This window comes from Centroberyx affinis, unplaced genomic scaffold, assembly GCF_046629955.1.
Source record: "Centroberyx affinis isolate AG114_WGS23_722 - 3 ecotype Tasmania unplaced genomic scaffold, CSIRO-AGI_Caff_v1 ptg002332l_1, whole genome shotgun sequence".
Classification (NCBI taxonomy): Eukaryota; Metazoa; Chordata; class Actinopteri; order Beryciformes; family Berycidae; genus Centroberyx; species Centroberyx affinis.
In genome coordinates this window covers 131,101-158,891 of record NW_027280600.1, presented here as the reverse complement: position 1 = coordinate 158,891, position 27,791 = coordinate 131,101, and the positions used below count along the sequence as shown (strand labels likewise).

General features: G+C 42.5%; 1 protein-coding gene across 1 annotated transcript in view; it reads left to right on the top strand.

The window, feature by feature from the left end:
- The first annotated feature begins 12,831 nt into the window (after window positions 1-12,831).
- Window positions 12,832-27,791, top strand: part of LOC139655803 (zeta-sarcoglycan-like) — a 74,124-nt gene continuing 59,164 nt past the window's right edge. Inside the window, exons 1-2 of the mRNA XM_071533169.1 lie at window positions 12,832-12,934; window positions 26,175-26,297. Of these exons, the coding sequence (XP_071389270.1) occupies window positions 12,832-12,934; window positions 26,175-26,297 (226 nt within the window). The remainder of the gene's footprint in view (window positions 12,935-26,174; window positions 26,298-27,791) is intronic.

The window sequence follows — 27,791 nt, the reverse complement described above, 5'->3', positions numbered from 1 at the left end:
TGGAGGTGGTTCTCAACACGGGGTCCGGGGACCACCAGGGGTCCTTGAGAGGGTTCCAGGGTGGTCCCCAGCAAATTGATGAATTGTTAAACTTCAGCATTATTTCATTTACAAGAAGTTAACACAATTAGAGAATGTAGAAGAATGACTGTTTTGATCATAGCTTCACTGGTATCTCTCTACCTACAAAACAGATACATGGGATTCTGGACAAAATCATATCTAGCAATAAAAATATTCTCAGATTTGGGTCAGAGAGACAAAATCTCATCAAATGGGGGTCTGTGGCTATGTTGAAGTCCTTGCATCTAATATCATTTGCCACCAAAACTTCCACAAATGGAACAACTGGGGACACAATTACTGACAAGATATTATTTGCTCAGTATGACAAATTATTAGGTCTAGTTCACCAAAACATCAGATTAAAGGGAACATTGGTCCTGATTGCTCCTGTGGTGTTTTTTTTTTTTTAAAGCTGCACAATGCAATTTTCACATGTTGGTGGCCACAAATGGTAGAGAGAGCTGACTGTTTGAATTTTGAGGACTTCAATACCCATAAATCCTCTAAGTTGACGTCAGTAAACTACTAAAAGACGCATCATTGCCATTACTTATGAATGAATTGAAAATAAGGTTATATTTTTTTCAGGAAAAGTGTTACAGTTACAGTGGAACTTAAAGATAAGAGTTTCCAAATGCAGTCCTAACAAGTTTTGCTTGAACTTTGCTCTCCATTGTAATGATTAAAAAAACGACAAGATCAAAGTTGGACTCAGTAAAGTACCGGGAGTCCTCACACTTTACCATATATAATTGATACTCAGACAGACAGAAACACACACACACACACACACAGTCAGACACCCCACCCCCTACCCTGTCCTCCCATCTTTTTGCGACGGAGTGTATAGGGGCATGTGTTGGCCTTGGGCTCTCATCTCTGTTTTATCGCTCTCTCTCTCTCTCTCTCTCTTTCTTCCGCCCCTCTATCCCTCCCTCTTCAGCTCGTTAATGTGAGGGAGAACCTGTCTATCTTTGTCTTCTGAATAGGCGACCGTAAAGACGACGGGTGAACTTTGGAGCCGTACCCTTTCACCCCCCCCACCCCCTTTGGTTGATGATGTTCCAGTGTTATCGTTAGTGCAGTAGTGTCTTAACGCCGTCCATTGGAAGAACACAGACCATACAGTACATTCAGTAGGATTAGCTTTTAAAAAGTTAACTAAACCCCAAACTCAAATCTGTGATGAAGCCTGACATCTAGCAGATGGCCAGTTCAGTACCCTACTTTTCACCATTAGATGTCAGGCTTTACACAGATTTGGCGTTGGAGTTTAGTTACTCTTTAATTAATATTACGAACTGCATAGATCCGGTTCTTGTTCACTTCTGATTGGCTGAATTGCGTTCAAAGCCATTGTGGAATACCAAACTATCCTATGAGTGCGTAACTGGTAATTTAGATATTAATCATATAATGTTAAAAGATACAAACGCACACCTGCGGCAGTTCATTTAACCATTTCTAACCGTAAATCCCGACTCATATTGCTACTTACAGTATGTGTCGCTAAGCATCCGCTTTGTTTAGCTATTCAAGAAGAATATTTCATTTAGCTTTTATTGATGAAAGCTCTATGTGATAACTTGATACGTCAGTGGCTAGTCTGGTCAGAAAGTCTCACGATTTTACTGCTGTCACACTTTTAATGACATCAAACAACAAACAAGTGTGTGCTTGATCATGTAAACACTCGTGACACTGTAGGCTGCTTGGGATAAAACTGAACATTCTCTGCAGTGTCGGCTGCACGGACAAAGAGAGAGAGAGTTTGGAGGTGGAGGAGGGGCTTTTATAGCCTTCCTGGTCAGGTGTTCCAATTAGGGCGGCACCGTTCCAGGACACCTGAAACAACAACAACACAAACTCCACAACCCAACTGTCCTATTCATAACACAGTATATGACATAAATATTCATCAGATATGTGTGTTTATATATAAATATATGTTTTTTTCTCTACCATTATCGTTTAGCCACTTCTTCAAATTTAATTCCCAAATTAATTCATATAATACTAGACAGTTTGATCATCTTCACCTTCCTTTTTACAAAACGAAACATGGCCAGTACTCTCTTAGATATTGTGGTGTACAGATATGGAACGCTAAAGCTCACGTTATCAAGAGCTTGTTATCTTTAGAAAATTTTAAAAGGAAATTGTCATCACATTTAATTCATGATGTCTAATTATTTTTTGACGTGTATATATATATTTTTTTTTCTTTCTCTTCTTTTTCCTCTTGTTTTTCATGTATTTCTTTGTTTTTATTGGATTATTGTCTACTGATTGGTTATTTTTTTTGCTCAGTTTGTGTGCTTCTTGTTGTCATTTATTTTTTGTTGCATTTTTCTAAATTATGTAGCTTAGTTTTTTTCTTTTTTTGTTATTGTTTGTTTTCCTCCTTAAGTTTTGGGGGAGGTCCGTTGTATAAGCCTGTGGCTTCTTGACCTCTCCTGTCACATCTTTTATTTTTTTCATCATCTGGATTTTATGCAGTTTTATGTGTGCGCAAATAAAATAAAATAAATAAAATTAAATAAACAGTTTGTACACAGAAATACTCACAATATTGTAAGATGCTTGGGAGAAAATGCTGTGTCTGCCATTGTAGAATACTTCTCACAAAAGCTAACAGGCTAATATATAGCTATGATGCTAGCGTTGCCGTGGTCGTTAGCATTAGCATTAGCGTCTAATAACAGTGAATGTTTTACCACATGAAAAAAGTCAGCGCATAGAGCTTCTAAAAATAGGATTTGTTCTTCTTTTTTTTTTATCATAACAGTGTTTTACTTCTGTTTTATAAAAACAATAAGCCACTCCACGACCTACAATGTTTAAAACCGCTAATAGGGTTTTACTCCTACTGGCTTCGTGCCTAACAATGACTCAACGTAGCGGTTTTAAAATCACAGTAAAACGCAGCCTCGGGTGGCACTGCTTAATTAAAGCGCTGGTGTGCAGCAACAAACCTTTTAATTCCCCCAAAAGTCTAAGGATTTGACACAAAAAAAATGGTGTTTCCCCCTATTAATGCCTGTGAATTCCGCACATAAAATGCATGTTTAACTGTCCAGCTTGGCCCCAGCATCAGGAAACACTGTGTATCTGTATCCACTGGGAGCAAACGCCTGCCTTCAGCTACTGTACAGACTATGTACAGACAATGACAACAGTGGAGATGTAAGGTTTTTCTGGGACACTTTAATCAGCAGTAAAGCTGTGCACACTTCACACTTTGAATGCCACAAGCCACCATATTGGCACGTAGGTAAACTGGCCAGTTCAATTATCGTTCACTTCCCCCGTCCTCTATGTCTCTCTGCCTGCCTCTCTCTGTCTCCTGGCAGTGCTGGCACTCATTACCTCTGTGTGTGGGTGTCTCTCCGTCTGTCAGTGTGTGTGTGTGTGTGTGTGTGTGTGTTGAGTGTGTATTTGTGTTTTTTTTTTGTTTTTTTTTCGGGTTGTCTTATTGACTTTTCATTTTTCTAAGTGCATGGTGCCGATAATGAATGGCCTTTCTCCCCAAGCAATGGTGAATGGTAGCAGTCATTACCACTCTGTGTGTGTGTGTGTGTGTGTGTGTGTGTGTGTGTGTGTGTTGTGTGTGATTTTTATAGCAGTTGGACAAGGCCAGAAACAGAAAAAGCTGGCCATGGGGCCAAATGCATTTTGGGAAGAGTAAGAACAAGGACGTCTGTGTGTGTGTGTGTGTGTGTGTGTGTGTGTGTCTCCGAGTGTGTTTTTGACAGTGACAGTGAGGCGGTCATTCACTCCTACCTGCCACAAAACAACACTGCCAACTTTAAAAGTGACTTTCAACACTCACACTCCACCTCCCTCTCTCTCTTCTTCCCCCTCTCATTTCTATCTTTCCCTCCTGACCTCATCCTCCTGCTCACGCCGATGAATTCCCCGCTGACCTTGTTACCTTCTCCCAAAACCCCGGGCGCCCGCGTTTTTATCGCTCCGTTATCTTCACCTCCTCTCGCTAATTGCGTTGCCTTTTTATCTTAAGCGGAATCGCTCGTGTCGTTTCTCCCCCGTTCGGCCGGTGTGGCTTAAAGAGTGGATTATCACGGCTCCCGAAATTAGGGGAACCGGGAGGCGAAGACCGTAAAAGACTAATAGGTGGTGAGTGATTTGCGGTGGAATTTCCCCAAAGTCAAATCGTTGTAGTTAAACGCGTGTTACGGGTGGATTCGAAAGCTTTTTCAAATGTGGGAGAATTTAATCAGAGAGGGTAATAAGGATGTTTAGTTTTCACTCATCGCTCTGAGACACATAGGGTTAAACAGTCGTGCTAAAATTGGTTTCCGATTAGCGCGCAGTGTGTGAGCACATCCTTGCGTAACATCCGATCGTCGCATTACGCTGGGTTTAATTAGGAACCTACATTTTTTTTTGCCATCCTCCCCTTGAGAAACAAATGATGTGCATGAACAATCGCGTTCTGAAATGATCTCACTTTCGGCGGAACCGAGATTTTCATTTTTGACCGGCTGAGAAACGCAGGGGGACAACTAACGGGTCCGGTTCCATCGCCCCACCCCCCCCCCCACCCCCCCCCCCACCTCTCTCTCTCTCCCTCGGCCAATCAGAGGCCAGTCAGACAGCACGTCTTCCTCGTTTTATGCCGCCGCTCTATGATCAAATCAATGGTTTTAATGAGGCAATTAAAAATACATAGAGCCAAGCATTAACAAACTGGAATACACTTAAGGGGCCATCAAGGACTCAATAAAGCCATGGATTTACTGCCATTGTTGTCATTTATCCTTATGATTGTACTTTAATTGCCGCGGAGCTAATCGCCCGCACACTGTTTTGACTACATTATAAACCCTTAAGTTGTTTCATGGTAAATACTGTTTTCATTGCTTCTTCATATATGTGTGGGTATGTTTTGCCCTGAGGCATGTGAATTTAATGGCCCATATCCACTCATCCTTCTGCACTACTGAGCCATAGGCTTCATATACAAGTAACTATAATAAAATGACAGACAATATACTTTAGTCACAGGTGCACTCGCTCTGCCTCTGGCAACGCAGGCATGTATAATAAAGCATGTCTGCAATAGGTTGTGATAGTTTTTATTATAAAAAAAAGCAGAGGCAATTTTCATCTTTCTTGTTTATGCCTTTAAAAAAGCAGCTATATGACCATGTCATGTCCAACATCTACTCCCCCTTTTCCTCTAACATCCAAGTCTATAGGTGCCCAAGGGATAGCTACATCAGGTGCTGGGCATTGGAAAAAATGTTTTTCCCAGTCCATAAAGCCTGTTTTGAACAGGGCACGCTAAAAACCACAGGGCCGTTTCACTGTTTATGCATCGAGAGAAGTTATACGACCGCGCGCCATAACCATCTGCTTTTTCTGTGTTTAATAAAAGGACGTTAAAGCGTCGGAAAACGCCGTGACTGTCGCCTTCGAGCAGTAAGGAAGACTTTGGGCGTGTTTTACGAGCTTGGCATGTTTACTGCAGAGAATAAAACATCCGGGTTTTATTGTTCGCCGTAAAGCGACGATGTACCATCAGCGTCGCTTTCCATCAGAACTTCCTGTCTGCACAGAATCACCTTTTTCAGGAATTGTGGAAAGTTGATTGAGAATCCCATCGCTGGCCATTGACATTTTGACATTTGCAAGCACCCGCCCAACAACTGCTATTGAGTAAAAGAATTGAATTCCCAGTTGCCCCAAGAGAAAAGCCCTGTGGATGTATTGGGCATGGATATCAAGCAGGGTGTTGCTGAAAAGAAAGAGAGAGAAAAGGCCTTCGGTATATTCTGTATACTCTTCTGTTTATGTCGAAACATGAATAATGCACGGGGGCTCAGTGGGTAAAGAATCCGCTACAGTGGGGACGGAGTAACGACTCAGTCTTCCTCACGGGCGTGTTTGGCAAGCCGTTTGCACGTTCAGGACTATGTGCATTTTAAATAATAAGATAAAATGCCCAAGCGCCCTCAGACTCACATTCAATTACGAGCGCGACTACACTTAGGAACTGTTGCCATGTTACATTTGCATTTACATTTCGTGGGGGGGGGGGGCGCCAGGCTGATGCTGTTATCCGCAGGGAGGTACAATAAGGGCAAAGAGTAGAGCGTGTCAACAGTTATGAATCTCCGTAATTGCGGGCGGTAATGAAAGGAGCGCGAGGAACAGCAGTGGAGCAAGTTTTAGTGTAGATATCATCCCGCGCCCTGCGAAAACTATTTAATGTGAGCGACACGCCGCCTCAAAGCAGGTAAGTTGGCGCTAAGCCTTTATTGAAAATGTAAAAGGTCAATTAATAAAACATCTCAGCCAAGGCTCACTGACTCATGTTTAAATGCACGATTATTATCTCCCGCAAGCGTGTATTTGCAATAACTTGAGGATATTAACGTAATTATGTGCACAGAGGCATGTAAGTCACTAGACAGTCATAAAGATCAGCTGATAGACCCTAGGCCAAGAGTTCTCCAAACTTTTTCCAGCCCGGGGATACAGTGAGTTGAGTCTCTCTCTTGCTCCGATCAGCTCGAGATCAGTCTCATGATTGTGCGACAGGGGAAGAGAAATGTGTTTTTTTCTTGATTATTCCTCGGTCATTTGATAGGATAAGATGATTGGGTTTGGTGGTTGCCTAGAGGTTAGAGAAGCAGGCTTATGACTGGAACGTTGCTGGTTTGGCTCCCCGGACTGGCTGAGAAAATGCGGCTGGGGAAAGTGAGTGAGATACATTTCTGCTTGTTTAACCCCCAAAAAACCTATTTTCTCTACCTATGACACCATCCTATCCTACTATAAAATGAGGAAAACTCTCCTTCTGTCTGTCTGTCTGCACCCGTTTTGCTCCTCAACGGGTTGGCCAATCAATCTGAAACTGCACATGGGCATTGAGCATTGGCATAGGCAGGGACTGACGAAGCTGATTTTTCCATTTTCCCCAAATTTACACTGTTTATGCGCATTTTTTGGCAAGTCTGCGCAGAGTTGTGGCGCGCGTATCCCCGGGTATGGACTAGTGGTTGATGAATTCATTCATTTTGAGGAATCCATAATTTGTGAAGCTCAAGATTATGCGCAAATCATTAACAGTGGATTGCCTCACCAACTACACTGATTATGCAATGGGCTTCACTGCCTTCGTTTGTTCCGGTCCAACGCCAAGTGTTTTGGAGGCCTCCCTTGCGTCAGGTCCCGGCCCAGCATCCTGTTTTGACCAGAAAGTACGCTGAATTATTCAAGCAATGGCGTTCCCTTGTGACGGTGTGAACTTATGACTTATGTGAACGTGTGCAACTGTGCGGTCAGGCGATGTTGCCTCAGTGCGGTAAGGTATACTCACCAGGACTAGAGGTGGAAGTTGAGATTTTGCATGGCAGCACTTCCTTGTAGCAGAGTAAGATTTCTCCAAGAGAGTGCTGTAACTAGACAAGGACTTTTACTTTTCAAAGATGCAGCAACAAAGACTAGCAGGGACCCATGAAGGGCACTGTGCAGACTAGAAATGAATTTTTAACAAAGCTACTCAAGCTAGCGTCTAAGTTGCAGAGTGTACGTTCTGAAGTTTTATGTGATTCAAAACACTGAGGTTGATGTTGCTTATGAATGCAGCTCCCTGGGCAGACTTTCTATGTGAATAAAGAGGTGATCCCTTTTGACTGGGAAGTGTAGCATTCTGTATAGTAAGCGGACCTCTGTATGACTGTGTTGTGCTGTACTATAACAGAGACTGCATCTTCAGTTTTAAAGTCACAATGAAACAGCGTTTTGATTTCCTGAAATAGGATATTGGCATGGGATATAACTTGGGGAGGGATCATTCAATAGTGTAAACCAATGGGATATCAGTTAGGAAGAGAAAGGCAGCTTTATTTGATGGGAGGGGCAGAGGGGCAGGATTATTCAAACACCAGGAAGTTTTCCAGTAAGTAAAAATAATGGGATTTTGATATAAAAATACTAGGAAATACAACTTTTGTACATTTTTTGGCATTTATTGTTAAATAGGTGTATATTATGGCATGGAAAATGAGCTAAAATTAGCTTCATTTCATTGTGACTTTACTTACAATGATCTTTCACTCTGATCTCAGTTCTAACAGCTACTAGAATTTGAACACGTTTTTTTTATTCCAACCCATATTACGGATGCTGTTTTACAAATTAACTACATGTAGCCTTTATGAATGGCAGGCTAACGCTTCCGTGCAGCTGCCACTGCTCCGCTTATGATATGTGGAATGAGTGTTCCAGCTGTTATGAAGCAGAAAAAAAAACCTACTATACATAATGAGAATCACGCCCTGCAGGGGAAAAAGTGCTGTCAGACCAGGATGGGCCTGCCTGCTTCCACGTCTACCCCCGTTTTGCAGGAATACGTATCCGATTTCTACACCTGTGACCCGCCGTAAGGGCCGCTGGTCGAGACCGATGCGACTGTCTGTTCCTCTGCCGCTTTGCACCCAGCTCTCCGCCTCTGCCTGTCAGCCTGGCCGTGAAGGCGCAGATAGACGCTGGCGGCCCGAAGGCAAAGTGAGTCACTCGTCGTCTGGCGTCTTGAAGGCGCCCATGAAGAATTTATGACCAAAAATAGGTTCCACGTACTGTCTGATCCTCCCAATGTTACTGTAGACGCTGCAGCTTCTGTACCACACACTGGGACGCTACTTTCATGTGGCTCCATGCAACACAATGTTGAGTGTAAGAGCTGGATAACAGCTGGATAAGTCTACAGTGCTATGCTACTATGCAGTTACGGTACAGATTACAGGGTAATAACTGTGTAATTACAGAGTAATTATCAGAAAGTAAGTGGTAATTTCTGGTAATAACGAGTAACTATGTTGTAATTATAATGTAATTTCTCAGATAAATGCCGGTAATTTCTGGTGATAAGTAATGATTAGCATGATAACGGGACTACATTAAAGGAATAGTTCACCCAAAAATGAAAATTCTGTCATCATCTACTCACCCTCATGCCAAATGAAACACAGGTGAAATTTGTTAGTCCATATAACACACAAGGAGGTTTGCCAGCACAACTTGGTAGCAGCCTTCTCCAAAACAACTGAAGTCAATGGGGACCTGTTCTTTAGAGTTCCAAAACAAAAACAGCCAAACAATCACACTGTGAATAGAAAGACCTATACACCATTATTTGTTGCAAATCAGCTGTAGTTCAGATTTGCACTAAATGATGGTGTAAATATACTGTAGGTCTTTTTGGAACTCTGAAGAACTGGTCCCCACTGACTTCAGTTGTTTTGGAGAAGGCTGCTATGGAGTTGTGCTGGCAACCTCCCTGTGTGTTATATGGGCAAACTTCACCTGTGTTTCAACTGGCATGAGGGTGAGTAGAGGGTGACACAATTTTCATTTTTGGGTGAACTATTCCTTTAATTTAGTAAAATTTACAATCATTACTGAAGAATTACTTCTTTGGAAACATTAGCTTACCTTTCCTTCTCTCGTATTCTAGTTCAGAAGACGGATGAGGTTGTTACAGTATTGTTACTCAATATCTATTACGAAAGTACTAGATAATACCATGGGAACTTTACTACCAAGTAAAGTCAAGCTTGATACCTCAATATTACAATGATTTGACCTTGTAGTTACTATGCCACCAACTATTCAAGTGCACAGGGATGTCATAGATGTGGCGCTGACTTTTAATACTTTTTACGTAATTAGTAGGATGGTGAGATGCCACAGTTGTAAGAAGAGGGAGAGATGAATGAAATACCTTTCTTTATGTGATTTACTAAGCCAGAAAGCATTCATTTCTCTTTTGATTCCATGTGGTATTCATTGCCTAGAGAAAGCATGACTTCTCATTTTTTAGCAAACTAACTGCTGTGAACACATTTTTTTTTACTGAATGGGGATCCCTTTTTTCCTGCTATTCACAGTAACTATAGTTTTTTCATTGAAACCCACTGGGAGGAATGTGTGATCCCTGCCAGTATTCATAGACATAATAGCGCTTTTAACTACGCTTACACACGGCTGTATTGATACAAGTGGCCTTGTTACTCTTCAGGAATGTCAGGCAGATATTAAATGTTCTAGGTCAAAATTTCTTCGTCCTTGATAAATCTGAGGTTTTATATTTGGCTCACCAAATGTTGCTCTTGAATTTGAAATCTTGGCCACCTGGAGACTAAAAAGAGTCTTTTTGTAATGATTAGTTTGATTCAAAATTCATAGGGTATCAAAAGGTATAACAATACAAGTAAGAAAATGATAACAAAGGTACTAGAACAAGGCAATATCTGACATTAGAAAAAAAAAAAAAAAAAATGTAAAAAGACAAGATTAGAAAGCAGCATCAGTGTGCCCTTCCAGTAATATTACAAATGCTTTGAAGGAGACAATCACAGAATATAGAAGATATGAAAAATAAATAAATAGCTGCAACCAGGGGTGGGAAGTCTGACTGATGGAGGTATAGAAGCAATTACAGTCGCGTAGATGTGAAGATATAAAGGCATGGAACTTTTTCAAGGTCAGCAGAGAACAAAAAAGACCTTTATATGTATATATATATATATATATACATATTTTTTAACTGAAAGAAAAACTCTTAACCTGATCATTAAAGCAGAGATCTGAATCTGAATATCACACCCAAATTCTTGGCTACAGGCTAAATGTTGTCAGATAAGTTACCACTATTGACTTGAATGTGGTTGATGGAGTCTGGGGGCCCAAACGGAACAATGTCAGACTTATTTTCATTGATTTGAATTGGTCCTCAGTTGAGTGCAGACGCAAAAGGAGAGGTAATATATCAGAACATTGCGTTTGCTCTGAGTTTTTAGTCCTCAAAATAAGAGTTTGGCTCTTTAAATTCTATAGGAACGCATAGAGCCCCATGGCGCCCAGCCTCTCTTCAACTTTTCCCCCTGTCTTTCATCTGCTCTTCCAGCCTTTCATCTCCCCCCCCCCCCCCCCGTCCCACCGCGCCGACTCCCGCGATCGGCCTGATTAATGGAGATGACAAACAGCACTCGTTTATCTCTCCCTCTGTCTCCTTCTCCCCCTCCCTCGCTTTATTAATGACCGCAATCAACCTTAAATAAATAATTTGTGTACCTCGGCACATGAATCATTTAAACATCTCGCCGCTCCCACCTGTGGCGAAATCAAAAGTTGTGGGAAAAAAAAAAAAAGTGCTTCGCTATGCAGTTTCCTCCCTTCTCCCCTCCCTTTCACACCTTTTTTTTTTTTTTTTTACTTCTATCTTCCTCCCATTTCTTTGAAAGTGTCTGAGAAACACCTTGAAGAGATTAAAGGTCCGCTGTGGCACAGCAGAGGGCCCGTCTCCTCTCTTTTGACTGGTGGGAACACTTCAAACGGCGTGGTGACCCTCTTGTTTCCCGCCATTGCATCATGGCCCGCGCTGCATGCTGTTTACTTTCAAAGGGGCCAAAATAATTCACAGGCTTTCTCTCTCTCTCTCTCTCTCTCTCTCTCGCCCCCCTTTTTTTCTCTCCCTCTTTCGCTCTCTCCGTCGCTTTTTTCTTGGAGCGATGCAGCAGATCGCCCTCAAAAGTTAAAGCGGCTCTCTTTAAACTGCGGCCAAGTAACTTCGCACCGAGTTGGGTCCAAAAACCTTGACCCGTTAACTCTGGAGTAGAGTTTGGGTGTCTTCGGTGTCTGCGATATAATCTCTTTCACCCAAAAACATATGAACACACATACACACAGATGCCTGGGTGACTCCTACCACTCTTGCCGCGAACCATCTTCTGTAAACGCTCCACGCATTTATCGTGCTCTCCTTCGGTCTCTGGGACTTTCTCTTCGACGCCTCTTCACACGCCGGAGATCGCTCGATGAGCCGCGTCGCACTTCCCCTCAAAGCGTTTCTACCGGCGCTTCTTTGTCACCTATAGTCCCGTATGATTGAGAGTAAAATGCCGCTCCACACTGGCTGAGCGGTCTGTCACGGCTCGTCTCTGGGCCGGTCACGGAACAGCGGGAAAAAAAAAGCCCCGGCGAAAGTTCCTTTTTTTCTTCAGAAACCCTTTGAAAGTTACAATTTAAGTTCAGTTGAGCTCAGTTTGATTTGAAAATTCTGTTTGTTTTGTTGCATAAAATGTTTTCGTATTGCATACTGTCATTTCTCTAGCGCTCTTTCATGCGTTTTCTTTGGTCCAAACATAGTAGAAAAGTTTACTTTGTCGCATTTTCGTTTGGTTCGTTCAGGTTCACACTGCCCAATTACAAGCCAACCAGTGCTTGTAAGCAAAAGTCACATGGACTTACATCCTGTCAGGTTAGAGATTTTGGTGGTGGTGAGGGAAGTTAAAAGACATCCAGTTCTGGGACATCCTGCTCAGCTGGCTATGGGTAGAAACATAGTTTACTTTAATTACGTGTTTGCAAGATGGCTGTCATGCGTATCCTGCGGTCGTTCGGAGCGCTCTTTGTGCACGTCCTCAAAAATTAACACTACGTGTCCGCAAGGCGCAATATCCACATACCCACAGTATAGGCAGTAACCACAATTTTATGCCCAGTGACGTGACAGATGCTAGGACAGATGGTGGAATCATTTGAAGAGAAGCTGACAGAACTTGTCCGCAACGACCAATATCTCTTGTCTCGATTCCTCTACGCAGCAACAAATATGCATGCCGGAATAGCTGGTGAGAAATTACCAACATTTTAGGGATAGGAAGCAAATCTGCGACTGTTATGTCCGTGCACGGCGGAAAAAAAAATACTGGAGAAACGGAGCAGGGGCTGATGCCGTGTTTTGCCCCCAAAAACCACCAATCGGAAAGTACGAAAAAGTACGCAGACGAGTATGTGAATAATGCCGTTCGCAACGCAACCACTTTGCGTACGCGTACGAGTAATAAAATTGAAGTATGTTTCCAGCCTAAGGCATGTACCATGAAACACACCCTTAGAGTAGAAGATACCAGGTGGAAAAAGCAATAATTCAATGAAAAACTGCTGAGAAACACCAAATAACCAATCTTGGATTGCTGCCTCGAGCTTTTGGGGACACTGGGGGCACATTTATTTGGAGGCTCTTACTATCACCAACCCACAAATTATTATGCCTGTCATTACCCTGATTATGGGTATGATGGTGATGCAATAGGTGTGTTTCCTTCAAAGAAATGTACATGCATAAGAGTCGGCAAGCCATGCTTTATGATAATTGCCTGGTTGGAACACTTCTTTGACTGAGCAGGTTGCTTAGCTGAAAGAATGTGTAAAAGCCAGTTTCACCACTTAATCTTATTCCTGGGGTTAGGATTCGGGTTAGGATTGGGCTGACAAATATGCTATGGTCATTTTGTGCTATGGGACTTATTGCACTTTTAAATCAATGCATTTCACCATGTGACAGTGAAACTCGTCATTTATATCCAATATTCTGACATCACGTGTGCGTATGTGAATTATTTCACAGCCATAAGCTCTACAATGAAGCCTCCACTTTCACACATCAAAACAACAAACACTGCTGAACATAATCAGTATGACTTTTTACCTCTATACCATTTGTGTGGCAGTCTGGTTATCTCCACCACCCCCAGACCAAAGGATGCAATATGAGAGCAGAACAGAAATTTGATTTGGTTTTTATTACATATTCTGTATGCTTGGCCATGATTCATTATTCTGAGGGTATTTTCGCAATATTCACTCTGCCCTTTCCAACCCTTCTTTTTCATGTGATACACCGTTATACGGGTTGGGTTAGAGAACACACTCAAGGCCTCGATATAAAAATGGGAACCTCAGCCCATGTTACAGATACTGTGCAGTGGCAACACAGTCTGGTAAAAAAGTCTTGAAACGCAGATTACATGTTGTGGACTCAAATTATGTGAAGATTACGTTTCTCTACCACTATCTATTGTTTCTCCACCACAATCCACAAATTGGATTCTGTGATAAAAGCAAGAATTAGATTACGTGACGATAGTAAGAATTGGACACACCAGTTTCTCCTGTTTGACACATTAAAAGGTTAGCTAACGCTTAAGTTTAGGCAAGTAAAACAAATTTGGTTAGGTTTAGGTTTATTCAGCTGAAACTTTTGGTAAAGTTAGGCAACTAAAATAACTGGACTTCAGTTATGGTAAGGTTTTGCTCATGGTATCCCATACTGCCTTTATGATTGGTGTAGCAGTAAGGGAGATTCACTTATTACAACGACCAATTTCTCCACCAGCACTTTGACTTTCTCCATATTTGTTGTTATGAACCCTCTGCTTCATCACGATTGGTCGGCCGCTTTACCAAAAAGTTGAACATTTCTCAACTTTTGAAAGCGCTCTGCTCTGCCAAAAAAACGCCGGCTGCAGCGCTTCCCATTGCTTTTAATGAGAAAAGGGCGCTGGCAGCTGGGGAAAAAAAAAGCAAATTCCAGTGGATAACCTTGATTTAATTATTAAATTATTACATTTTCAGTAGAAAAGAGGAGGCCAGGATAACAGTGATGGCAGCAGCATCTATTATTTCATCCATTTTCACTCCTCCAACTGTCAAGGTTGTCAGTGACTCTTACCCATTGCCTTCATTGCCCATTGCCAGCAAATTTTGCCCCAAATTTGCCCTAAGAATTTGCCTGTGTATCATCAGCTTTAGACAGACATCTCTATGGTAAAACAGTCGTAATCAACAAACCAGCTAGTATTTCATCTGTTGCTGTGGAGCATACCTACCCCCCCCCCCCCCACCACCCCACAACTCCAAAAGGCTTTGCTTTATACACATCTCTTTCTTCCTAACCCCGTTGTTTGACTGTATCAAAGCGATGAAGCCTGCGCTGCAAATAAAGTTTCAGTCGCCTGTTTTAATCTAAGACACAACAACCTTGGTTCTGCCAGGCTGATGACACAGAGGCTTTTCTCTCCTCATTAATCCAGACACATTGCTGTCTCAATAGGGAGAAAGGCTCACCTTCGAGTCAAATCACAGCTCCGGTACTAAATATGGCCTGTGCGGAGAAAATAAGTTGCTGTCTTTGTTATGGTATGGGATATTCCTGCATGTAGGGAAGAATTCATACATGCAGGAAAGTTTCACACGTGCAAAGAAAATACAAGCCTCGACGAATAATCCTTATATTTGGTTAAAATGATTGAGTGATGCAAGCTTCTGTCAGAGGGAATGAGGTTTGATTATTTTCAAAAAGCAGATGAGGCACGTTTTTTTTCTCAAAAGTGAGTAAAGTGAGTTTTTTTGTTGTTGTTATTGTTTGTTTTTTGAATTTCTACTGATGTACCATGTGTTGCGTAATGCGGCTCTTACAGATCCCCCCCCCCCCCCCAGGAACAGTTTCCCTCGCAGAACACACAAAAGAGCCCACTGGGCCTCTGAATATTCATTAAATTTGACATTCTAGACAGGAAGGGAACTGACAAGCATATCAGCCTGACTCACTCAACGCAGTGCCCATCTTAATCCGCTGATAAGCCCTGCCATGTTTGAATACCCAATCGGGAAGTTTAGCGGGCGCGATCCAGTCCGAGCCAAAATTGCTCACCTTTTGTGACAAAGGATGTAAAAAAAGAGACGAGGGAAAGGTGTTCTCTCCAGTATAAAAAAAACGTGTGTATAAAAGATAACCAAAGGGAAAACAATTCATTTTGATGCAATTTGCGATCACGCTTTTAATTAATTTCCACCTCTGGGAAACTGATATGCAACAAGAACACTGCGTGGTTTCTAATTTGCTGTCCATCCCTGAAAGTGTGCTGTAAAAATTTCCTGCACGCTCTGGTTCATTGCACATGTTTGCACGATTGTTAATGAACACACACACACACACACACACACACACACACACACAGTCGGCTCGCATACATGAATAAGAATCCGTTCTTACAGTCTCCTCACAAGGAAGGAGAGTTAATTCGACAAGTGTGTTTGTGTGTGTATTCGTTGGTAGATGCTTGCTGGTGCATAGCCAATGGGAGGCTCAATGCCAGTAGGATCTAAAGGAGAGTAAGTGTCTGTAAGTGTGGAGAAGTTGATAGGGATTAAAAAAAAAAAAAAAAAAAAAAAACTGTCAACAAAGTTGTTTTTCAAGGGCACTCTTACAGATTTGTGCCTGAAGTCTTTGAGCGCCTGATAGTGGATTGCGGTGTCGGGGCGACTCAAACATGTTTTATAAGAGCGTACATGTGTGTGTGTCAAAGAGAAAGGGTCCAGGGGCTAATATATCTCCTGCTGTGTGCGTGTGCGTGTGTGTGTGTGTGTGTGTGTGTGTGTGTGTGTGTGTCCGCCAGGGCACTTCCACCCCCTGTTGCGTCTCTGGATGCCGCCATTCCCGGGGTGTAACACAGCGTCTGTTAAACCGGCCCATGATTAATTCATGACCAGTACTTCACCACATGTCGCTATCACACTGCTGAGAGCGTGCAGACACACACACATACACACGCATACACACACATTCACAGCCTCTATATCACTATAACAAAAGTGTCTCTCTCTGTTTCTGTTTCTTCACATTCACACATCGGACAAGCAAACACGAAACATTGGTATGTGAGTTTACAAAGGCAAAGTCACAAAGTGCTTTACATTCATTGAAGATACCTCCTGTTCATAAATGAAATGAATGTATAAACAATGCATAAACACCTGTAGACCTATCAGAATATACAGTAGCTCTGCAATGCTAGACTGATTTCTCACTGGAAAAGCAGCACACTAATGTTTGATATAACATTATTTATTATTTATTACAACACATTGGGTATTACTGTATTATAGGTAACACCTTTTTAAAACTTCATCTGGAGCTGCAGACACCCTGCAGTTACATCTGGCTTTGTTTATGTTTGATTAATTGTTCTTAATTTGACTGAAAACATTACACACAAATACATTTTTACTGTTTACTAACCATATGTGATAGCTATATATAGGTTTTAAGTTCCAATTCGATCTGAAAGTTGAGGAGATCCTAAGCAGAGCAGCGCCTCCTTTGGCCACTAGTTTTGAAATTGGCACTAGTGAGCACATTAGAATACAATGCATAGCCCCTTGTTGCGTATCACATATTCAGGATGCATGACACAGGCAATTTTTTGTCAGATAGATCATTGATACATCGTTCAGTATTGGTCAGTATCTGTTGGGCCAGTAAAAATGGCTGTAGTTGTGGAAAGTGTGACATGTTACATTGGAAAAAGGAGGTAAACAATGTACTTTGAAGACATTCACAAAGCTATATTTGCAACTGTTTAACAAGGTAGGGTATTTGTTCATTTTGTAGTTCAGGCAGCAACACAGTGACATACTAGATGAAAATTAGAACATAAATTTGTGTCATTTCTCGGGAAAACTATAGCACAGCCTTAAGGACCTGTGTATATCAAAGACTGGGTATTTAATGCAATTCTGCAATAACTATTTACTGAGACCAACTCTGTAAGAGTGGGCTTTTACATTTGTCTTTGAAAAATGACGCTTCCTAATTTTTACTTCAATCAATCAATCAGACTTTATTTGTATAGCACTTTTCATACAAACAAATGTAACAAAAAAGTGTTTCACAGACTAAACTACTTGAAAGAAGATGCTTAGCAACTGTGACTCGCTTGATGCGGTCCCCCCCCCCCCCCCCCAAGTCTTCAGTCTAGACTTTGGAGCAGTTGAAAAGGCCCTGCCTGAAGATCCCAGGCTGTGCTCCAATTCAGAGGAGGTTAAAAGTTCAGTCATATAGCCAATGGCCAGACGCAGCCAAGCATTAAAAGTAGTCAGAGGAATCTTAAAAACAGTCATAAAATTCACATTTAACCAGTATGAGGACACTAAAGTTTGAGTTATGTAACCTTGTCTCTTAGTTAAAAGCCTTAATGCTGCATTTAGCATATTGCCAGAGTTCGGAGAAGAACTTTTGACCTAAGGAAATACATAGAGTGATCTAAATGAGACAAAGTGCGGTTGACTTTCTCTACATTGCCAAAGGACAAAAACGACCTAATTTCCGAAGTGTTTCTTGGCTGGAGAACGCACCAGCATTCACACACACAAATATGCCTGGCCGGGGATGTATGCAAATACAGACGCACACACATAGAAAACAAATACACACATGATTGTCACATGCTGTACTTAGGTAGTGAGGGAAAGACGTGTGTGTGGAGGGCGGGGGCAGATTCACAAAGACCATCGGAAGCGAAATTTAACACAAATACATCTTGACCTGTTTGCGAATAGCAGCCGCGCATACCGTGTTTACTCGACTTCGCCACACTCTTTCAGCTCCCATCTACATCTCCCCCTCTTCTTTGTTCCCGCCCCTCCGTCCCTTCACACTTCGCTTTTGTACTCTGTCATCTTGCATCATATCCCTTCCTCGCTGGGAGCCCTAAATTAAAGCCTTGAATTAAAAAAAATCCAGGACAGCAAAACCCATATAAATTTATTATGGCCTCAATGCCTCAATGTGCGGCAATAAAAAGTTATACGGGGGACCATTTTGATGTCCTCCATTCTTTAATTATGGAATACCGTTTGGAGGACTCAGCATCCGATTGAAGTATATGAAAAGCTGAATACATTGTTTTTTTTTTGTTCCCTCTATTCAGAAACCTGAGTTGCAAGAACGAGAGCAGGACCTTTCCGCAAGAAGTGGAGTTAATTGGGAAGTTGGGAGGAAAGGAAGGACTTTCAAACAAGGGGCCATCGAGGGCAGGCTAGGTTAGAGAAACTTGGGGCAGGAGAGGGGGAACTTGACGGTTTGAGAAGCATGCCGCCGGTTGGAAAAACACTTCAGCGGCAACGGCGAATCCGAGCCGGAGAGGTGAACTCAAAGCACTTTCTCCGGCCTCAGCAGCTATACGGCGCCGTTGAAGTGTCCTTGAACACGACACTGAAACCTCAGCTGTTTCAGTGGAGCTTTCGTCGGCCCAGCAGTACAAGAGTGTGTGGTTGTACCGGGCAGCTCCCAGGTGTGGAGAGTGTGCATGTGCGTAGACCTCCGTCCTCCTGCAATTATTCCCCCCGGGCCATTGATGTAATTTGGAACTTAATCCGCAACATTTTCACATAAATAAATGTGTGCTTTGCTACTCTGCGTTTTATGTTTCTGGGTTGTTTGGAAGAAACAGAAGAAGAACTGGGTACTCGGCATGAGCAGTGATAGCCACCATGGCTGAACAGACAGAAAAGAGAAACTCAAACTGCATCAACAGAAAATCCAAGGAAAAAGAAGTCACAGTCCCGCCCACACTGTTTGATTGACAGGCGATCTCTGGGAAGTGCAGTGCAGAAGCACCACAGCGATGAGCGCTGAGCACCAAAGACAGAAACAAAAATAAATTAATAAGTACGTAAATCAATAGGAACTCAAAGATTACCACTTCGGATCATAGCATTGAAGCAACAAGAAGGAAACCCCAAAGTAGCACCCCATCCTTCTGAATATGTGGAAGGCAGACCTTTGAGATTAGACTTTTAGACAATTATCCTGCAGTGGCTGAGTGGTGATCACATCAGGACATGCGCAGTTGACAGAAAGTGGGTGATGTATAGATATGACCTAACTTTTGGGTATCTGGACGAGTCAAAACAGTTGAAAGCACCAAACTATAGGGTGTGAGAGAAATAAGTACAGATTGTGTCCAGTCCCTAAACACATCTGTGGCTATGACATATAGTTACCCCCAGCAAGGAGGCTCTGCTTTTGCCCGTTAGTTACCTCTGCCAATGAAGATGAAAAGAGCTTGTTTTCAACCGTCTGTTTCTTAGCAAGACATCTCAAAATGTAACAAACAGATTTGGCTTAAAGTTGCTGAAGTGGGAGGAAGTCAGCATATTCCTCATGAAAAGTTAAAGTTGACAGATAGCCTTTAGTCAGCAGAATATCTGAAAAACCTATGAACAGATTTCCATTTGGTGGACAGATACACATTGGGCCAACAAACAATTGTTAAGATTTTGGTGGTGATCTGCATCTCGGAATTCATTTTTTTTTGCCATAACTTTGAAATTAGTGGAGATTGAGACTTGATTGTAAATTGCTACGGGTATGTTTGCCAGGTCAAGATAACAATTTAACTTTAAAATTCAAGTGATAGGAATGATGTCTTTGGGTGTAACAGCAAGTTGGAGAATTGTTCAGCAGTGGCTTCCAGTTCTTTTTAAAGAGTAGATGTCACCACCTGTTGTTCTCTATAGAAGGAGACATCACCTGGCACAAAGACCAGCCAATAGCATATGGCCAGTTCTTTACCCTACTTTTCACCATTAGGTGTCAGGCTTCACCCCAGATTTGGGTTTGGGGTTCAGTTACTCTTTAAATATGAGAAGAGGATTGTGGAAATTGTGTGAAAATTTGAAACTGCTCAATGAAGAACAAACATGATTTTTAGAAAATTATTAAGTCCTATACATTGTGATGAGGTTTGATAGCGTAAAGGCTAAAGGCATACAGAGGAGTGTCTCACCCCTGACTCACTGACCTGAATTTGTATCTTGATGAACCCGGCGCAGTAGCAACAGTGCAATGGTAAAAACGTGAAAAAGCCTTTGACATCTGCAGGGCATCCCGATGGCTCAGCAGGCTAAAGCTCATGCCACATGCTTGAGATGTTAGCAGTTCAAATCTGACTCAGGACCTTAGTCACATCATCCCCTCTCTCATCTCTCTCTCTCTCTCTCCCTCCCTCTCTCCACCATGCACTGTCTAAATCAGTCGGATCTTCTAAAAGGTTTATTTATTCTAAAAGCTTTATTATGAACTGAAGGATCCTGCTGAGGGAGGCACTTGTGACAGCGGAGGCGATCCTGTCAGGAAGCGATTATTCAAGTCGGCGCATCAATTAACACGTCTGCTTAACGAGGAGCCCTGTTGTTATTGGCGACAGCGGAATTAGAGCGGCGTTATCAGCGGGAGAGACGGTTCCAGGAGCTAATTAATCGACCAATCGGCTAAGGGGGTTTTCAAAAGCACTTAATTTCCACAGAATCAACAGTGGCTACCCACAGTGTGTGCTAACACGATTAACAAAACAAAAAAAGATCAGACAGTTATATTAATATTGCAACTTATTATTGGACAAAGCCCTACTCAACATGCTGTCCTGATTACCGAATGTGTAGAATGAGGTGAGACACGTAATGCAATTAAGTTATAGGCATGTCATTTCACAGTATCTATGTTTTATTAGGTTTTATGGGGGAAGCCTTGATATTACATGCTTGACATGTAATATTGATTGTAAGGATCACTGGTTTGAGTCCCCCAGCCTATAGGAAAGTCTTGTACCACTGCAATGGAGATGGTTAAAGGTGCTACATGTAGCATTTTAACATCAATAAATCATTACCACATTCATTTTGAGACATGAGTTTAATTACTGTAAACAAACAAGACCGTCACTGGCAGAGGACTGGCAGCCTCTAACAGGATCTACACTGGATTTACATTATGAGCCACTGGGTCGGATTTGGCGGGAAATCTGCTGGATTGCTTTACGGCACAAAGCAGGAAGAGGGCACTGTTCTTCCGGAGCAAACAGAGCTAAAGCTTTCAGAGTTTCTCGTAATGAAAGATGGTGGAAGGAGAGAAAGGCTGATGGAAAAATCACTTCCAACATGTTCATCTTAATCTTAATAGTCTGAATTTTAAGAAACACTAGCACTAACACAATACCACTGGCGTACCAATCGCCTCGACCATGGTCAGGTTTGTTTATGATAATTATACCAAGGAATCAGAACTAATTTGACAATGATATATAGATGACCTTTAATGGCCAACAGTAGAAGAGAGCAGAGCAGCTGAGCAGCTCAGAGATGCAAGGGTTTAGCAGGGCTTCACTGGAAATAAACAGGCATAATCTGCCAACCTACACTGTGTAAATACAAGGCGGAAAAGAGAATCTTATCTCTAGTTTTAAATAGCTAGAATGTGAAACACCTACAGAGTTGAATTGCTTTATGTTCACTCTACCAACATATTTTTTTTTTTCAGGTGCATTTCAATTTGGCATAATTGTCAAAGTCTTGGTTTTTATCTTATCATACATCAGAGATATAGAAGGGAAATTGACTTGTGTAGTAGCTAAAGACCCCGAAACTCAGATAATCTTTTGACAAGTTTGTATTATTTTCAGGAAAGCCTGGCACTGACCTAGCCATTTGCTTAGAGCAGTTTTTCCCTTATCTTTAAATCGGCCTTAAATTATGAGTTCCCCACCACATCCTCACCTACAGAAGGTTCCACATGACCCACAAGAAATCCATGCACTTGAAAAAATATCCTTCTTAACAAGTCATTTATTAGTATTGCATTTTAAAATCCTATTTTCCTTAAAACAAATGAAAAAAATCAGCCCAGTGTGGCAAAATAATTTGACCTGTTTCCAATGCAGAACAACTTGTTTCATTTTATCATATCATTTTCTTGATACTAGTGGCCTTATTCTTCCTGGATTCAAGATAATGACACTTGTTTCCTTAAAATGTTGCAATGTGCTTCCTTTCCTTAACTTCTTCAAACAAGTGAAACTATTGAAAGCAAGTGAAATTATTTCACAGTGGTTTTTAGACTGAATATGAGACTTGTTAAGATGACCATTTTTTTTGCAGCGTGTATCCTGGCTTCAATCAAGAGTTTTTGCATCACATGGTCAGCGTAGATATTATTTTGTTAATTACAGGTTTAGTTTTTTAATCAGTAGTTGTTGAGGGAAGGGAGTGTTTCACTATGCACACCCGCATTTTCCATCCAATTACAGGTCTAACCTCTTGTCTACTAATACCGCCCATACATCATAGGCAGTCACATGTGAACGCACTCCTTCCATCCCCCTGCATTTGACTTTTTCAGGTCCTCGCTGTCAGTTCTTTACACACCCCAACTTAGAAGAAAAGAGGTAAAAATCATGGGGAATATGCTGACTTCCACCCACTTCAGGATCTGCACTACAAGCTCTACTATAGGAGAATTCACAAGAGCTGAACAGCCAAAGAGAACTAGCTAGATATCTGAGACAGCAACTAGCACAGCACATCTCCAATTTAACCCAGCTTCCACTTTCTCTTTATCGCTCCCTCTCTAACTCAATCCCTTTTTTTTTTCAGCTCTTCCCCCTCTCTTCCTCACCCCCTTCTTTCCTCTCTTTGTCACACACACACACACACACAAACACACACACCGTTTCCTAAGTCCTTGCATACATCTGTAACACACACAAACGCACACACACACACACACACACACACACAATTCTCCACTGCTTTTTTCACACAGTCAGTGGAGGAGTGAGAGGCTCGGGGAGGAGGGAGAGATAGACGGGATAAAGAGAGCGAGAGAAGGAGAGAGAGAGAGAGAGAAAAAGAGCCTAATCCTGGATTGATGGCTGCTAATAAAGTTTGATTATGACTGACAAGGCACTCTGGGTTTCTAATTGACACTTCTAATAGCCTGGGAGCCCTAGGTGGTGAAAAAAAAGAGAAGGTGGCGGGATACAGAAAGAGTGATAGAGGCTTTTCTTTAGGCTCAGCAGGGCTTGAATAGCTAGATCATGATGCACCAACAGAGTCCAAATCATATGACGGGGCCAACAGAGAGAAGATGAGGTGACTAATAAGGGGTGTTGGTCCATTTCAGAGCGATTAGTCAGTATTTTTTGCATGTGCAGCATGTGAACCAACAAACTCAGGGCACGTCCACATCAAGCATGATTGGAGTGGTTCATTTGGCCAGGTGAGAGCAAGGTGATTTGAACTCAGGTGGCACCAAATAACCGCAGTGAGACGCCTGGAAGTGTGGATCTCTGTCCTGCTCCAAGAGAACTGTGGCGCGGTTCATTGGAGTAAGACAACAACTGCGACGTCTCAGACCTGCTGTGGCTTTTTCCGACCACGGGGAACAACGTTAAGGTTTTGACTCCCACAGCATTTGGCGACAAACGTGCACGGCCGATGCCAATTTTGCGCTACTCGCTCGTCTAATGCAAAAACCCTTGCTGATCTACAGTGATGACGTGACATAATCTGGCAAATTCTTGCGACTTTTTGCGCAGCCAATAGCTACTTTCCTTGGAAGACCGTTGGCGACAAACTGATGCTCATGTTCCTGTGTTCGTGAGTTCTTAACTGGTATGAACACGACACAAGGGAAATTACAGCAAAGAGCACAAACAAGACCGCCGAGCTAAAAATTACAGGGACTGAAATCAGATTTGTTTTGACTCACCCCCCCCTGCCAACATCTCTAACCTTGGGGCGTCCTGGCGGCTCAGTTGGCTAAGGTTCATACCCGGTTACCGCAGTGTCCCGGTTTCAAATCCACCCAGGGACCTTTGTCGCATGTCGTCCCCGCCTCTCCCTGCCAATCTCTCCTGTCTCCAACTATCTCTAAACCTCACGGGATGCCAGCTTTCTAAAACTCTGTGCAATTAAAAAGCTACTTGTGAGTCCGAGCGCCTTTTGTTTACAAGCCCTGATTTGCTTGTTACTGGGCAACCGAATCCAACAAAGTAAACTTTTCTACTTTGGTTCAGACCAAAGAAAACGAGCCGCAGGTGGGATCACACCCTCGGATCCCTCGAGAACGAGCCAAATTCGGCCCCTCTTCGGGCATCTTCACCTTTTGTGTTACAGTGTTCCCTTGCATTTTTGGTCCATTTGGTCCATGCATTTTTGGCTAAGAACTGCACAATGGCTGGTGGTGGCAATTCTGTTTTCAGTTTCCCTATTTCTGTGAGCGAATTGTCTTAAGATTTACCATGAGACGTTCTAAAGAAGATGTGGCATGAACAGAAAGAGACCCCAACAGAGCTTCTTTGGACAAGAAAGAGAACTGATTCCTCTTTGAAGGGTACTAACAGTTTTAAGACAAAGAGAACTGATTTATTTTCCAGTTGGTTAACTTAAAGAGGACAGCATTTGGATTGTTGAAAAAGGACAAAATGTTAAAAAGTCAAGGCTGTTTCCTTCCTTTTACTCCCAGTCAGAAGGGAATGTAACGTTTGGTCTTTATATCCCCCTCCCTCTTCTTTCTCTCTGTCTTTCTGTGTACCTTGTATTCAACGTATTGTACGTATTGTATTCAATGTTTTTCTTCTTGAGTCACGCACACGTCATTCACCGTCTTTAAATGGAACGAGAATGTCCTTATTCCTGCTTTTCAAAACAGCATTCTCTTGTGAGGGCGACCCGGCCACCAAGGTGTGCCATCCTGAGTGTTCTTTCGAACGGAGTAGTTTCACTCGAGGTGGAAACGGTGCGACGCATAGTCCTCAAAAATTCTCAAATGGCTTCTTCGCATTCCGCGGTTCTGTTCAAAGGACTTGTGTCCTCAAGGCAAAATCATAATGTAAAGGGAAGTTTTAAGTGGAACTAATTACAGTTTAAAGTAAGCAAGTTCTGTGTCTCAAAGTTTGAGAGGCTGTACTTACTCCTACGGAAGCCATCTACATAGTTAAGTGACTCCTTGTCTGTTTGATCTTCTTGTGCTCGTAATCTTTGTATTCAGTGCAACTCTCCGTCCCCAGCTCACACACCCCACCCACCCACACACTTATTGTCATAGACGAAATGTATCCTTAAAACCATACATGTGAGCGCCACCTACAGAAACAGACGTCACAGTACTGGACACACTGTTTGATTGACAGGTGATCTCTGGGAAGTGCAGTGCAGAAACACCACAGCAATGAGCGCTGAGCAGAAGATGTTCCCCAAAAAATGTGTTAAATAAATAAAACGAGGAACCTGAGAATTATCACTTTAATCTCTTACTAGGAAAACTTTAGTGAAGGTTTGATATTTTGATGTTGATGGATTTTGCTCTGACTGGAGCGTCACCAGTTTGGAACGAGGAATTATGGGCCGTGTTCGCCGCTCTGGGTTGTTTATGTCACACCTCCTGAAGACTGGAGTAGAGACCGATGATTTTAAATCAGTTTACCAACCAATTAGTCATATCGCCCCAGCTTGGATCAGATGACTTGCCAGACTTGGCTGTAACATCCAGGGTGTCGCATGCTGTGTGCTGTGGCAAACAACTCCAAATGACGGTACATTTTTCTGTGCTCTCTCTCTCTCCCTCTCCCTCTCTCTCTCCCTCTCTCTCTCTCTCTCTCTCTCCCTCCCAGGCTCAGAGATGGTGGAGGCCCAGTGTCAGAGGTTCGAGGTGAGGAGCGCAGATGGAGAGAAAGTCCTGTTCTCCGCCGATGAGCAGGAGATCAGCATCGGTACCGAGAAACTCAGAGTCACAGGTAGGGGGAGACACACACACACACACACACACACACACACACACACACACACACAGAGTACAACACATACTGTGCATACACACACATGCTGACCGATATGAGTGTTTGAAGGCTGATACTATGGATTAAAGCTATATTTTCTGCCAGTATTCAATATCTTTACATTTAAAATAGAAGTATTCCGTATTTTGCCCTGAACTGTATTCTTATCAGGAAAAGGCATTTAGGCCATCATGGGACACTAAAACTCTCCATTGAAAGCCATAGTCATGAAATTATTTTATGATTTCTCTGGTCAGACATATGACATAAAATAATGAAACATATTGACTAGATCAGTCAATGGTGGTCTGGGAGGAACCTCCATCATATCGACACTAACTGGCTGATATATGATCTTTAATTAAAAGGCCAATATTGATTGAATACATCATCAAACCGTTGTTTCGTTCCAACTCTCTCTCTCACACACACACACATCATAGAAGTCAAGAAGAAGTACTAATGCAGGATAGATGCAGCTTCAGTGGGCGGACTCACACTCAGTGGGGTTAACTTATCACTGTAATAGTTTGGGTTACTCTGGGACACTCACCCATACATACACTGTAGGCTGTTACAATGAGTGATCCTGATAAGTGCAGCCAAACAGGACCTGGGTCAGCAAGCAGAGTGCAGTTTGTAGTGAGAGAGAGAGAGAGAGAAAGAGAGTAGGGGAGAGAGTGAAAAAGAGAGATGGATGAGATAGCGATAGCGATGGCAAAGGAAAGGGGGTGGGAGGGAAAGGGAGAGGAGGTGATATGATTACCGAGGAGAGGAGGAGAAACATGCGCGGCGAAGAAGAAGGAGAAGAAGAAGAGAGGGGTGAGCGAAGAGAGGTGAGGATGATTGCAGAAGACAGGAAAAAGCAATTTAAGTGAGACGAGAGGGAAAAGCGAAGGGTTGAGTAGAAAAATTGGCCTCCTCTGTTTGCCTTTCCTTTGCCACAATATCTTTTTTTTCTGCCTCCCCCTCCGTCTCTCACTTACTCATTCTCTCTCTTTCTCATTTAACGAGGTGGAGACGAGGTCAAGTGGAAGCAGGCAGGGGTCGGCCAGCTGTGTGTGTGTGTGTGTGTGTGTGTGTGTGTGTGTGTGTGCTTGCGTATCTGTGTCTGTGAATATGTGTGTGGTTCTGTCTATGTATTAGTGCATGTTTGAGATAAATTGTGTGTGTGTGTGTGTGTCTGTCTTGTATATTTTTACATTCCCTTACTGCTTGTGTATAAACCTCACACCCACACACACACACACACACACACACACACACACACACACACTCACTTAGACATACACAAATTCAGCTTTCATGCAGTAAAACACACACAGAAACACACCAAATATGCATAAAGTGAAACTGAAGTGAAACCCATGTACACACACACACACACACACACACGCACACACACTCCAGCCCGGGTAATTGGGGAGATCTGTCCATTAGAGGCACTCCGAA